The 14,720-nt window shown below is 41.5% G+C and overlaps 1 protein-coding gene across 1 annotated transcript in view; it reads left to right on the top strand.

Moving 5' to 3' along the window:
• The first annotated feature begins 2,122 nt into the window (after positions 1–2,122).
• LOC130870526 (murinoglobulin-1-like) overlaps positions 2,123–14,720 on the top strand; it is a 56,835-nt gene continuing 44,237 nt past the window's right edge. The window contains exons 1-7 of the mRNA XM_057763357.1: positions 2,123–2,208; positions 5,331–5,514; positions 6,215–6,374; positions 6,490–6,542; positions 13,163–13,183; positions 13,451–13,619; positions 14,003–14,087. Of these exons, the coding sequence (XP_057619340.1) occupies positions 2,123–2,208; positions 5,331–5,514; positions 6,215–6,374; positions 6,490–6,542; positions 13,163–13,183; positions 13,451–13,619; positions 14,003–14,087 (758 nt within the window). The remainder of the gene's footprint in view (positions 2,209–5,330; positions 5,515–6,214; positions 6,375–6,489; positions 6,543–13,162; positions 13,184–13,450; positions 13,620–14,002; positions 14,088–14,720) is intronic.

Genomic DNA, 14,720 nt, shown 5'->3' with positions numbered 1-14,720 from the left:
CCAGACCCATCAAGAAAAATTCCAACCCCTGGTATCAATTTCTTGCTTACAGTTTCAGAGATTGTTATCCATTATCATCATAGCAGGTAACATGATCACATGCATGAGGCATGGTGTTGGAGAAATAGTTGAGAGCTATATCCTGATCCATAGGTAGAGAGAGAGAGAGAGAGAGAGAGAGAGAGAGAGAGAGAGAGAGAGAGAGAGATTCTGGTGGCATGGACTTTCAAAACCTCAAACCCACCCCCAGTGGCACATATCCTCCAACAAAGCCATACTTTCTTTCTAATTCTTTTAAACAGTTCGTTCCCTGGAGACTAAGCACCCAAATAGATGAGCCTCTAGGGGTCATTCTTATTCAACTACCACAGCAAGAAAAATGCCAGTCATCTTGGAGTTTTGCCACCTTTATTACCCATCTCTCTGTCTACCTACCAGTGAGTCTGTCTGACTCCTAGCTTCTCAGCTTAGAACATCATCACGGCTTATCTAGAAACTACACCAGTCATCCAGTGGGGTCTCTAGACGTCTAGTCATCCTTTCAAGGCACTGCAGAAGCTATCATGCTAAACAGAAAACTTTTCATATTCTTTGATTATTTAAATTCACTTTTGGTTATACCCCTTACCATAGACCCTCATATATATATATATTTAGCTTTATTGAGTATCATTATTCCAGTGAAACATTTCCATTTCAGACATGCCAATGCTTTCCTGGTCTCTAAGCCTTCTCATATGCTTTTTTAAGACTCAGATCTGTACCCTGCTTTTTCCTCTGTCTGGAAAACTTCAAGTAAATCATTATAGCATGTCTGTTCTCTAACAAGAAGTCACCTGTGAGTTCTGAGTCTGGGTCATGCCATCTTAAACCTGCCCTGCCACCAAATATTATCCCACACTGTTAGCACCTCTTTATATTTGTATATCCATCACTTCGAGCATCATCTTATGGGAATTTAAAGCCATTCATTGTCATGATCAAAATAAAGATCAGGGAGAGGAGATGAAAAAGTGCAATTATTGTTTCTGTGGAATTTGAAGAAAAAAGACCAGCTCAGGAGTTGATGAAGCTTCCTATTGATGATTAATTGGGGTTCAGAGGTCAATCAATGAATTTAATTTTTCTTTCAATCAGGTTAATTTTTCTTTCAACCTTTACATGTTTGCCCTTCATCCCCTTTTAGCATGTTCTTTCTTTTTACTTAATGTCTTAAGGTTATAGTTGATTTAGCTTATGCTATAATTTTCCCTCAAGCCAATATCATAAGTTCTTTGTAAAAAATAAACAGTTCCATTATCTAGAATAGAAATGCTAATGTGCTTTCCAGCTCATACCTTAGTGTCCTTCCAAAGGAAATGAGGTGCACCCCAAATATCGATCACCTTAATATTTAAAGCAATTGCTTTCAGTTGCGCAGATTATATTGGGCTTCCTGTTAGACCGTAGGGATAATACTTCTCAAGTGTACCACTAGATGAGGTCTGTGAACCTCTAACTAAAAAGAGTTAGCCACAATAACTTGTAGTAGGTGAGTTTTGGGGCTTTCCCAGTATCCACAGTCTCCCTTTTACACATAAGACCCATAAAAGTAGACACTTGAATGACCATAGAAAGGAGAACTGAAAATCTCCAACCTGGACTATTTGAGTGACTCTCAAACAAGGAAAGAGGGGAACTGAGATGTCCTCTCCCAGGGAGTATACTGCTAAGATTCCAGGTAACTAGAAGCAGTGAGGTAGCAAATGTTATACAATCATGGCACAGCCACATACTGCAAAGATTTATTGCTCAGTAGTATTAAGACTGAGAACATCTGCTCTAATTCAAACCTAGAAGATTCTATGACCTTGACTCTTTTCCAACACCATCCACAGCTGCTCTGGCACTTTTCCTGAGACTGTTGTAATTTATTTGAGTTGTTTCGAGGACACCACTGAATACAGTGACACTAACAGAGAACTCTTGCAAAATTCCACTTCTCTGTTTGGCCACCTAGGGTGGAGCTTCCTATTTGCACAGGGCACTTATAAATAGACCACTGTGTTTCAAGGAATCTCCGCAATGCTATTAGGGAAGAGAACACCATAGGTACCATCCTCTTGTCCTTTCTTCCTACACCATGTGGAAGGGCAAGCAGGCTCTTCAATGTCTTATTTCAGTTCTTCTTGCCTTCCTGACTTCTGCTTCCTCACTCTATGGACAACCGTGAGTACCACCAAGGTCCTCTTAATGCTTAATTTAAGATATAAGAGCTAGCTAGCAATATGCTTAAGCTATTGGCCAAAGAGTATTACAAATAATATAGTTTCTAGATGATTATTTTGGGAGTCTGGGCAGCCAGGAACAAGCAAGCAGCCTTCCCCAACAATTGGCACACCAATGTGGGGCTGACTAAATCCACATAAAACCTGAGAAAGTTTGGAAAGGAGTCCTAGACACAAAAGAACAGAGTTAAGGGTGGCTTTTTGGTAGCATCATTTTCTCTGGTGGGCTCTGCTTGCTAGAAGAAAGCAGAGGCATAATTTCTTTAAGAGGCATGATTCAGCAGCAGCAGAAAAAAAAGAAAGAAAAGAAAAAAGAAAAAGAAAAAAATCTGCATGGTTTCGAAATGGTGGCTTTTTGCCAGTATCAACTCTGGCTCTTTCAGGAGGCCAAGCACTTGAATGGGACTTGTGGGTAGTATGCTGCAAATTGCTTGGTGGCAACATGGATCAACTGGTTACCAGAGTTGAGGTTGTGAGCATGGCTCCCACCTAGTAGTCTCAGAAGCAGTGAATGGACTGCCACCATGTTGGAATGGGTGGAGCCAAAAGGCAAAGCAGCCTTAGTCCTAGCCAATCTACTTTGTATTTTAAGAAATGGTTCTGGTCAGAAAATGATTACAGATACACAATAAAGACAGATTCAGAAGGAAAAAAAGACCTCTAAATGGGTCACAGTGTTGAATAAATGTACATAGGCTTGGTAGAGAGAAGAAAAAGAATATAGACAGTTATAAAAGGAAGTAAATGGTTATTTTAATAAAGTTTTTAAAGAGACAGAGTACAGACAGTCATTGATTAAAGGAGTAAAGAAAAATAAGTCATGTAAAGATGGAATATACACAGAGAGTCTGAATTATGTATATTATTATGTTTTCTTTGAATTTTTTACTGTAAATGAGCTAAGTTCAGAGAGACATTTCATTGTATGGACTGCTAAGTTAAACCAACATAAAGGTATCTTGACTTCCAAATTTGGGTCTAAGGATTTGTTGCTTTGGAAAAGAGGTTCTTCTTTTGTTTCCACAGAAGATGATAACCTATGGATTCCTTCCAGACTAATGTGGTTTGATGGATCAAGATTCCCCAAAAGGTTGCCATGAACATCCCCCCAAAATTACTTTGCCCAATAAAAAACAGGAAGCAGTTTGGAGAAAGCTACTCCCAAATTTCCAAATATTGTTTATAAATGTTTCTTTCTTTTTTTTTTTTGTTGTTTTTTTGAGACAGGGTTTCTCTGTGGTTTTGGAGCCTGTCCTGGAACTAGCTCTTGTAGACCAAGCTGGTCTTGAACTTACAGAGGTCCGCCTGCCTCTGCCTCCCTAGTGCTTGGATTAAAGGCTTGTGCCACCACCGCCCGGCTATAAATGTTTCTTTACATTTAAAGGGGGATATACTATAGAGATCAATACTTTGCATTGGCATGGATCTTGGTTTATTGGTACAAATTTAAGATCAATTATGTGTGTGTGTGTGTGTGTGTGTGTGTGTGTGTATATATATATATATATATCAGTTAAGGTACTATGTTTGTGCAGCTCATTCCAAAATATAATGTATAATTAAGAAATACAGGTTAATAGATAGTCATCTGTAATAGTAAAACTTGTTAGTTAGGCTTTTTAGACATATAGAGATATATTTCAGTTAGATAATCTTCAAACCTTTTAAAGACCTACAGAATATGGCATTTAAAATGTTTAAATTATTAACTTAAGACTTTTCATGACAATGAGACACATCTGCTCCTGACAGCTTAAATATATTTAAAGAGAATGATGGTCATCAAAGAGGCTCCTGATGGAGTTTGTTGGCCATTTGGGGAAAAAAAAACATTACTCTTGCCTAGACTGCTTGATATTATACTGTATGAAATGGATAGGGAAGACCCACAGAAAAATGACTGCTGGACTTGCCTAAAGGTGAGACCATCCTTTGAGGTTCCTGCTTCATAAAACAGTCTGCCAGACACTCTGCAGGACACAGAAGAAAGCAACTGATGGAATTTGCCACTACAATGCAGAACAGATCTTTGGGTTTCCAAGATCTTCATAGGAAAGTCTACTGGATACTGTGGGCCTGTAGGATGAAGATGGATGCCCCAATGTTACAGAAAAACTTTGGGTGATTGTCCAGGCAGCAAGATGTCTCTGTCAATTCCAGAGTTTTGGAAGTTGCTTACAATGCACTTCCTGTTAACTTAGGTAATATTATATCTTTCAGGGGTCTTTGGTGGAGTTGAAGAATAGATAGATATTTTTCCTTAGTTATGATAAAAGATAAAGTAGATATAAATGTTATAACTGTAATTCTTGCTTGATACCTGTTTTGTTATATGTAATTTTTTTAAACTAATTTTTAAACTGCCAGTAGAACTTGTTACTTGGTGCCCAAATAACCACATTATCAGAATTATATTGTTGAGTGGCTTTTCTTATTATCTTTGATCAAAAAAGTATATTTAAAGTGGTAAAAATCAAAGAAACCTGTTAAATTTTTTTTTGCATTATATGATGTAGTAATGACAGGCTAGATTTGGGGCAAGTTTGGGTACAAAAAAAACTCGGATTCAAGAAGAAGGTAGAGAATGATTTCTACAGATAGCCTTTGGCACTTGCTCAAGTGTAACATGTATGAATCGTGCAACTCTGGACTGCACAGTCACATTATAAATCTTAGGTTTAAGAGTACCTGGAAATAAAAACAAGGCACTGAACTATTTTTCAATAATTAAATATGGTAATTAAGAACAATCTTCATAAATTTTTATGAAAATAATAATTATTCTTTCCGTGTTTTCATTTTAAAAGATTTTTAAAAACTCCTAGAACTGGAATGCTAGCTGTTTAAGTGAAGGGTGTACATGCCATTTGAACCTGTCTTGATGGATATCACTGTTGAAGCCAGGTTATTACAAAAACTGATACTTGTCTGACCTCTCTACTGTATCAGGTGTCACCTGCCATCTCAGCTGTAGAAATATCGATGGTGATAATTAGTGCAATGAAACTCCAGTCATAGACAATGATACCTGTCCTCAGCTGACCCGAACTCTTTCCTTTCCAGGAAGTATATGGCACTGGTCCCTACCCGGCTCTACACTGAGACCCCTGAGAAAATCTGCTTCCATCTATACGACCTGAATGAGACAGTGGCTGTCAGAGCCTCTTTGCAGTTTCGCTCAGGAAGCAGAAATCTGTTCAATGAGCTTGTGGTTGACAAGGACTTGTTCCACTGTGTCTCCTTCACTGTGAGTACGGGAACCGGTACCAACTTGTTTTCTGTATTTATGTACATATGTGTGCAGATATCTAATGTACTTACATCATTCTGAGAAAGATTAATCTAGAAACACATCTACTTCTTCAAAACAATAGAAACTCAGAATATTTACCCAATAAACAAATAACACAGATTATCCCACCCCAAAATAGGAAGAGCCAATACTTGTGCATATGCTCCTTTCCCACTGAAGTCTCTCAGAAATCCCACCACCCAGAGGACAAAGGATTTTGCCACTTCATAGTACTTCCTGCTAGTACATTATGAGCTTCAGATAGCAGTCCAACTAGTCAGGACTACATCTCCTTTGTGTAACTGATATCCTGGAAAAGTGCTGGGTTTCTTCTCTGGACCTATCATCAAGACACAATTCCTACTGCCATTAATACATTAGTTTTCACTCTACCTTGGTTTCAGAGTTAGACCTAATTCTCAGTCAAGATAGCACGTACTCCATATAAATGATTGTGTCTTTGTTGATTCCATCAACTCATATGAAACATTGTGCTTTCTTTTCTTACTTTTTTCCTGATGTACTCTCCTCCTCAAAATGCTTAAACAAAAACTGATGGGCCTCCCTTCCTTCCCGTGGTGTGGAAGGAGCAGAGGGACTCTCAGCCCTCCAAAGGATCAGATGGTGAAGGGTTTTGCGTTCCTCTCGTTCTCAGCTCCCCAGAGTCTCATCTTCCTATGAGAGGGGGTACCTGTCTGTCCACATTAAAGGACCAAAACACGAATTCAGCAAGAAGAATATGATGTTGGTGTGGAACAAAGTGAATGCCGTCTTTGTCCAGACAGACAAACCCGTGTACAAGCCAGGACAGACAGGTGTGAAGCTCCATTATGGACAACAAAAGTAAGAAGCCATTCTCAACATGGCACAGAGAAGGCCTGGGTCTGGAACTCACTAGGAAATCCTCTCTCTCTCTCTCTCTTTGTCCAGTCAAATTCCGGGTTGTCTCTATGGATATAAATCTGCACCCTCTGAGTGAGTTGGTGAGTCTTTTACATGTGGCTATTGGTGGGTTCATGAAGACACAATGTTACTGAAATATTCTCGTTTCTAGCCCCTTGCTAAGGTATGAGTTGATCTTGCTTTCTAGTCTGCTCATTTGCCTATTATGTTGCAGTCTGTTACTGGTTAAGAGCCTCTGGGCTTTCTTTATACTTCATGGAGACTTTTACTGTACAGAACCTTTTGGCTTAATCATGTTTTTCATCATGTTTTTGTCGTTTCTGTCACGTCATGCCATTCTTGAAGAATTCATTTCTAGTCTAATAGCAACTTTGTATTTAACACGTAGGTCCTTCCCTAAATGGACTCTCGTAAGTATAAAACAGCATTTACCAGTCTCTAATCCTCTGTACTTCAGCAAGTTGTGGGTGTCTGTGCTAACCACTCTCTGCTACAAATAGAAGCTTCTCTGACGAGGACTGAGAGGTGCTTTCTAAGTATAAAGATCAATCGGTAACAGTTGGTTTGATACCATGCCCTTTAGCAGCATAACAACAATGGATTCTCCTTTAGGGCCTATGACACATCTAGCCATAGGTTCTTGACCCGACAGTGTTGTCAAATGTGGGTTTCATCTTGCATAATGGGACTTAAATCTAGTCAGAGAGTGGTTGGTTACTTCCATGACATTTGTGTTACTATTGTACCAGCGTGGGCATGTCTTGCCAGACCAGTGGTTCTCATAGTTTATAGGGTTCACAGCTGGGTAAGATCGATGATTCCTCGCCCCCCTGCACTCCTACCCCCACCCCCTGTGGTGTGCATAGCACCTTCCAGCTCCATGAAAGTAGACGGAAGGGATGAGGGCTCCAATCAGCAGCAGCTTGACTGTGGAATATGAAGGCCCAAATTAAACATATGAATAACACCCTCTCTTCTCAAGGACCATAGATTACTGTGTCAGAGAGGAAGGAAAAAGTATAAGAGACAGAGGTAGTAAATGAATACAAGGGAACAGTCCTCTGGACTCGGCATGGTGGCCACAAATATGAACTTACAATTGTGTTAGCATGCACAAGCACATGCAAGATCAAGCCAGACCAAACCTTAGCATGGAGAGGAGAGATGTTCATGAAATCCCACCTCTAGCTGAGGCGCTGGTGCTAACTGATAGCTACTGGGAGAGGTCAGTTTTCTTTAAGAGTACAGACCAAGGTAAGTCTAACTCCATCCTTCATTATATACACATTATGTATGGGCAATCTCTTAATCCCTTTACCTAGCTCTGTAGGCTTGTGACACAGTTGAATTCCCAGCATAGACTTTTGACTCACTTCCTAGTACTTTGTGTGTCTGTGCGTAATACATGTTCATTCTCTGTGTGTGTGCGTGTGTACACGTGTATCTTAGGTTTTGTTTCTTGAGTGTTGAACACCATGGGTTTTGACTCTGTCTCTGGCTCACCTGGGGCTTGATGATCAGGATAGGTGGCCTGACCAGGGACCCTGTGAGAGCTGGCTGTCTCTGCTCCCCAGCTGTGATGACAGCAGGCACCCGTCCCTGCTTTTTATGTGGATTCCGTAGATGGAACCCAGGTTCTTCTGCTTGAGCATTTACCAACTGCCTCTTCCTCCCGTCTTTCACTTTCTGGCTTCATGAACATTACTGCATCTTAATTTTTATTTAGGTTAAATTTATGTCCTCATAATAATTCTTTTTTCATAATTTCATCAACCGCCCCTCAATGTTTTGTGTAAATTTTACTATCAGGTAGCAATTCTACAATTAGACTTGGAAATGCCATTGAAATATTAATAATGTATGTATTGATTTGAAAAGAGTGTTTAATAACACCTTTAATCATTTAATAACAAATGTTTCTATGTATTTCCTAATGGTTTGCAATGTTCTTCTTCAGCCTACAGAATATCCTAATTGACTTATTCCCCAAATCACAGTTTTCATTAATAAATGGTGTTGATAGAATTTATAATTCATTTCCTTCATTTTCATGCAATTAAGATTATTTTCTATGTACCCCATTACTTTTCATCATGTTGATCTCGCTGAATTCCGTAGTCAAAATGACTTATCTTGAATTCCAATAGGTTTTGTGTACCAGTCATAAAATGATCTAGCTACTAGTATGCACAGTAGGGTTCATTTTCTCTGCCGGTTATAGAATTAAAAGGCAAGAAAAATCTTGAGCACAGCAGGTCGAATCTGCCAGCAAAGAAAGGCTTTTATTAGAGGTGGGGAAACACACACCCAGCAGGAGCATGGGCAGGAAGACCCTCTGCAGAAGGGGATTGGAAAATCCTGTCTCCCCAGGGCTGGGTCTTTGAGGAACTTTAAGAGGTCTTTCTTCCCTAATTTAGGGTTGATAAGTTTGAACAAAGACAGAGAAGCAGATACAACTGTAGGGTGAGTACGTCCTGGGCTTGGCCTTGGACATGTTGGACTGGTTTATTGTATAAGTGCTCTGGTATTAGAGGAAGCACCCTACGGTAGGCCTTTAGGTCTTTGTCATGGGTCAGGAGTATGAGAAAGAAGCCAGGAGTTCACAGTTTTTATTATCTGTTTGTGGCTCCTCTTCCTGCCTGGTTACCGACTAGGGACTGGTCTAAGTTTGGTCCCTCAGTCTGATAGAAACAATTTTACCTCTTCACTCACAGTCTTTATAGCTTAGTGTGCTATAGGATTCCCCTCTGTATGCTATGAATATGTTTTATTACCATTGGTTAATAAAGAAACTGTTTCAGCCAATGGCATAGCAGAGCAAAACCAGGCAGGAAATCCAAACAGAGATATATACAGAGAGTAGGCAGAGTCAAAGAGACACCATGTAGCTGCAGAAGGAGACAGATGCCGGACCCTTACCAGTAAACCACAGCACAGTCTTGTGCTAATACACAGATTAATAGAAATGGGTTAATTTAAGATGTAAGAATTAGTTAATAAGAAGTCAGAGCTAATAGGCCATATAGTATTATAATTAATATAGTTTCTGTATGATTGTTTGAATATGGGCTGCCAAGAAATGAAAGAGCAGTCTCCGCTTACATTAGTGTTCTTTGCTGGCCATGAGGCCAGGTCATTCAGAATAATATTAAAAGAAATCATATGTAGGACTATTATGAAATTTTTTCTTGACTTTTTTTTAAAAACATGATCTCACCATGTATTTCTGGCTATCCTGGAACCTTCTATGTAGACCAGGCTGGTCTTGAACTCACAGAGATTCACCTGGCTCTGCTTCCTGAGTGCTTGGATTAAAGGATGTGCCACCATGCCTGTCTGGCTCAACTGATGTCTTTAAAGTCTGTTAAGTCAATAAGTGCCTCTTCCTTTTCTTGGTTCATACTGATTTTATAAAACTCAGACCACAGTCATTGTTTCCAAAAGATTAGCATTTGCACCCTCATCGTCCGCATTTCAAGGCGAAAGTGGGTGACACATAGAGACATAGCATTTGAGAAGAACAGGAAAGAGAAGACAGTTTCTGTCCTAACAACCACTTATTTAGAAGGTGAGGAAATATGGCACACAGAGAAAGATCAGAGGAAAATGGAGAGAGCCTAGAGTCCTGAGGACAGGTCACACTGCAAAGAGAAGTGCCTCTCATTCAAACTGTGTGTGGTATTTGTCCATGAGTATTAGCATCAATTATTCAGAAGGCAACTGGGTATCATGGCTATTTAGCTAAACAAGAGTCTTCACTCAGCTTGGGCCTATCACTTCCTCAGTCATGCATTGCTGACTGGGTTTTCAGTACCCAGCATGAATTCCATCTTACAGAACAAGACTCAAATTCAGTCAGAGATCAGCTGATTACCACCATAAAAGTTGTGCTACTATTACCACTGGGCACACATCTTGCCTGGCATGCTGGTGTTGTAGATCCTTGGGTTCTCGACTGGATGAGGACACTGACGTCTCCTCTCCTGCCGCAGTCCCTACAGCAAGCACCCTGTGGCCTTGTGAAAGCTAGTCAAGGTGGGTGGGATGTCAGTGGAGCCAAGGTGGGTGGGATGTCAGCACAGCCAAGGTGGGTGGAATGTCAGCAGAGCCAAGGTGAGTGGGATATCAGTGGAACCAATGTGGGTGGGATGTCAGCAGAGCCAAGGTGAGTGGGATGTCAGTGGAGTCAAGGTGGGTGGGATGTCAGCACAGCCAAGGTGAGTGGGATGTCAGTGGAGTCAAGGTGAGTGGGATGTCAGCACAGCCAAGGTGGGTGGGATGTCAGCAGAGCCAAGGTGGGTGGGATGTCAGCACAGCCAAGGTGGGTGGGAAGTCAGCAGAGTCAAGGTGGGTGGGATGTCAGCAGAACCTCGGCTTGGTTTCTCTGCACCCTTCAACCACGGTGAGCAGTGTCCTCCACAATAGAATATCATCAACTAGTTATTGTGGGCAATCAAGAAGAGTGCAGGATCCTATACTGCTTTGGGGGTCTCTAGGGCCTCCCTGGCCAGCAACTCCTAAGGAGTTATCTCATACCTACCACTAGGACATTTGTGTGGTGACCCAGGGCCATCAGAAGCAGCATTATCTAGACTTGCAGTGTGTCTTCCTTCTGACTCCTTTTAAACTTAGGCTTCTTAACTGACTTAGAAAAGAGTTTCCATGTGTTTTTTTTTTTCATGGATTCTTCTTTGGGTTAACCCTTCCACCCTCCCCTCTCGTCTCTCCCATCCTACACACTCATCCCTGTTTAAACATTTTGCCCTGAAAAGTGTACCTGTGCTTTGGCATCACCTATGTCATGCTTTATCCCCCACCTTGAGGGATTTCCCTCCCCAGTGGTCCTCTTCTAGCTTCCTTGCTTACGCAAGACTCTAGATTAAACACATAGCTCTATTTGGAGCGAGGCGCCACATGTAAGAACACACAGCAATCAACTTTCTGAACTTGTTCTGCCCAAACCCATGAAGTCCCATAAAAGTCAACAAGAAGACCGAGTCCCATATGTAAAAGCAAAGAGCCTTTATTTTAATCAAGTTTGCAAACTAGATCTCTCCGCATGTCCAATGTATTGGACTAACGGAAGAGCCCCGAGCTCAGTTAGAATTGGGTTTTTATAGTAGTAAAGGTGGGGGTGAGGGATTTCTGAGGTTTAGAACCCCTGATTGGCTGACATTTGTCTAGGGGTGTCCTGGTGGGTGTGTTCTGGCAGGTGGTCCTATCTACAGCGGTTGGAATGCTAGGCATTTCCTTTGGATGGTCTGTTCTTGCATGGGAGTCCAGTAACTCAGCTTGTGGTTCCTCTTGCAGCCAGGCATTACCTCAGGGTAAACTACTGAATCTCAGACCTCTTATTAAATTTATCGAGGGCCGAGTTCTACTCTGGCAGGTGATAATGGTTGGAAATAAAGAACTTCCTTTGGGTGACCTGTTCATACTTAGCTTATCATGGCTGGCCCCCACAAACTTACCATTATTATTTCTTGAGCTTCACCCACTTGCCTGCAAATTTTATGATTTCGTTTTTTACAGTAGAATGAACTTTCATTGTGTACACGTACACCACAGTTTCATCAGGCATTGTCATGATTTATTCTTCCAGACTTTCAGAAATAAGCTCTATATCACTAAAATTCCCTTACAACTGCCCCTGCTTGCTCCCTCTTCAACTGCTGGAAGTGATCGTGTTTTCTGCAAGTTGATGCTTACCTAGAATAAGTTTACCGTTTCAGACAGCTCAGCTATTACAGAACCTTAAATGACCTTGCCACCGCCTACCTTGTGATCTTCATCTGATCGATCAGAAACACTTCGCCCACAAAACCTCTGAACATGCATCCATGCCTTACTCAGTAGCAACTCTCCTTAGACACAGAGCAGCTAAGGGCTCTTTCTTCCTTTGTAGTTACTGATGTTTATTTATGGTTATTTATTCTTCCGGTGCATTTATTATCCTTCCTCTGACCTAGAGCAATGGTTAGACACTGATTTGCTCTGTTGAACTGCTTCCAGGAGGTGCATATTGAGTGCATATGCTCATTAGACGAGGAATGGAAAGCCAGTGCCCTGTGTGGAGTGGGCCTAGCTATATGTGTGCCCAAGACACACCCCAAGTTAAGCATTATAACTGGATATATTTAAAACTAGTAACCCCACTTCACACTGAAAATGTTCCTGATTTGAACAATAGATTCTGTAATCTCCATACTGCAAAGCCTCAGGGTGGGTCTCATAGCACATTGGAGACACCTTGCTGATAAGGGCCCACGAAGCTCCATTTCTCAGCTCCTATCCATTAAGTGGTTCGTATGACTCAGAGAGGGCTAGAACATACACTTAAAATTTCTCTGTGGTGGTTAATTGGTTTGCAATTGACTTTGTTACCAGATATTAAACTCGCTGAATTCTGGCTGAAACTTCCATCATATGGTCCATGCGGTGACTCTATTGAATTTGCTGTCTGTGTGAAATTTCTAAAGCAGTGGTTCTCAACATTCCTAATGCTGTGACCCGTTAATACAGTTCCTCAGGTGGTGATCCCCAACCATACACTTGTTTTTATTGCTACATCATAACCATGATTTTGTTATTGCTATGAATCATAATATAAATAGTTTTGAAGATAGAGGTTTGCCAAGGGGGTCGTGACCCCGGACTGAGAACACTATTCTAAACTAACCCTGTTTTCCCTTTGTTCCAGTTTCCTCTGGCTTACATTGAGGTAAGAAACTCAACTATCTCCTATTCCGAGAGAAATCAGTCCGCTGACGGTAACTAGATGTTGGCACGCTGTAGCAGTACTATGGGTCGGCAGCCTTCCACCACCGCCCCAGATAACTGGTTCATATCCCCCACTTTACCTTTATTCCTCCCTATCCCAAATGAATATTAGCAAGTTCCCAAATGCTCCGCCATACACACAGTGCTCTCAGATGTGTGACTGCAGCTAACACTTTGTCTACTCAGAAAGTCTGCAACCTGTTTACAGGATCCGAAAAGGAACCGCATTATGCAGTGGAAGGATGTTACCACAGAGACTGGGCTTAAGCAGCTGTCCTTCAGCCTGTCCTCAGAGCCCATTCTGGGGTCCTACAAGATAGTGATACTAAAGCAATCAGGAGATAAGAAAGAGCACTCCTTCACCGTGGAGGAATTTGGTACGCCTTGGGAAGACTGACAAGGGAAAGTGGCTGTCCTAAGTTTCTGGTTGTCGTGGGATGAGTTCTTCCGGAGATAGTAAGTTCCAGTGCGTAAGACTGGGCTTCGTCTGACTCTCACTAATCTACCCAGCTAGCAACATGGAGCTTCCAGAGAGTTCTGGGATTTTCAGAAGCAAATTCTTTGGTTTTTTCCTCTTTAAGTAGATACCTCTGAGCTTTTCAAACTGGATATAACCTATGACCGCTCAACTTTCTAACTTTAGAGGGGGCGGTTACCTCAATGATATGAAATCACCATTTCTTGGAGGAGGCTGATCAGGTAGGCAACTAGAAAAGTCATTTCCCACCTGAGTTTTTCCTCCCTCTCTCTCTCCCAATAGTGCTTCCCAGATTTGAAGTTCAAGTAAAGGTCCCGAAGGCCATCTCGATACAAGATGAAAAGCTCAACGTGACTGTGTGCGGGATGTGAGTTAGCTGTGTTTAACCCTCTATCCTTAAGCATATGCTTGAACATAAAAATATCTGGGATAAGGCCTCACAGTAGAGTATTTACAAATACTAAGGCTGTGTGACCTTCCCTCCTAGAATGTTCCCCCACGCTGTTCACTTCCTCTTCATGTCCCTGACGGCTCTGTATCCATCACTGCTTGACTGTTCACTGCATAGGTTGCTGATGTTAATTCTGATGACACCAATGATAGAATTAGCTGTATGAGGCAGTAGAGAGTTCCTGCCTTTGGAGACAGGAAGGTACCTAAAAAGATTCCCTGACCCATGTGACGAGAACACAGGCACTAAATTCGGCATTCTCCTGACCTATTTCGGGTGGACGGAAAGAGCAGAGAAACAAGAGTTCTCAGTCCGGCTCTACTTCCGGTCGCTGCCGCCCAAGTTGAACTTTTAAACAGCTCACTTTTCTGTTTGTGTTTCTGTACCTGATAAATAAGGATCCTGGGCCACAGCAACCGAAATTGCTCTTTAAGCCTGAAATCGCGGTAAGCCAAACCACGGTAGAAGGAATTTGCAAAGGGGCCTGAATCAAACAGAAGAGACACACCCGAACTCATAACTGCCTGTCATTAAAATAAACACGCTCAA

Source organism: Chionomys nivalis, chromosome 1, assembly GCF_950005125.1.
Source record: "Chionomys nivalis chromosome 1, mChiNiv1.1, whole genome shotgun sequence".
In the NCBI taxonomy this organism is placed as follows: Eukaryota; Metazoa; Chordata; class Mammalia; order Rodentia; family Cricetidae; genus Chionomys; species Chionomys nivalis.
This window is presented reverse-complemented; position numbering and strand designations above follow the sequence as displayed.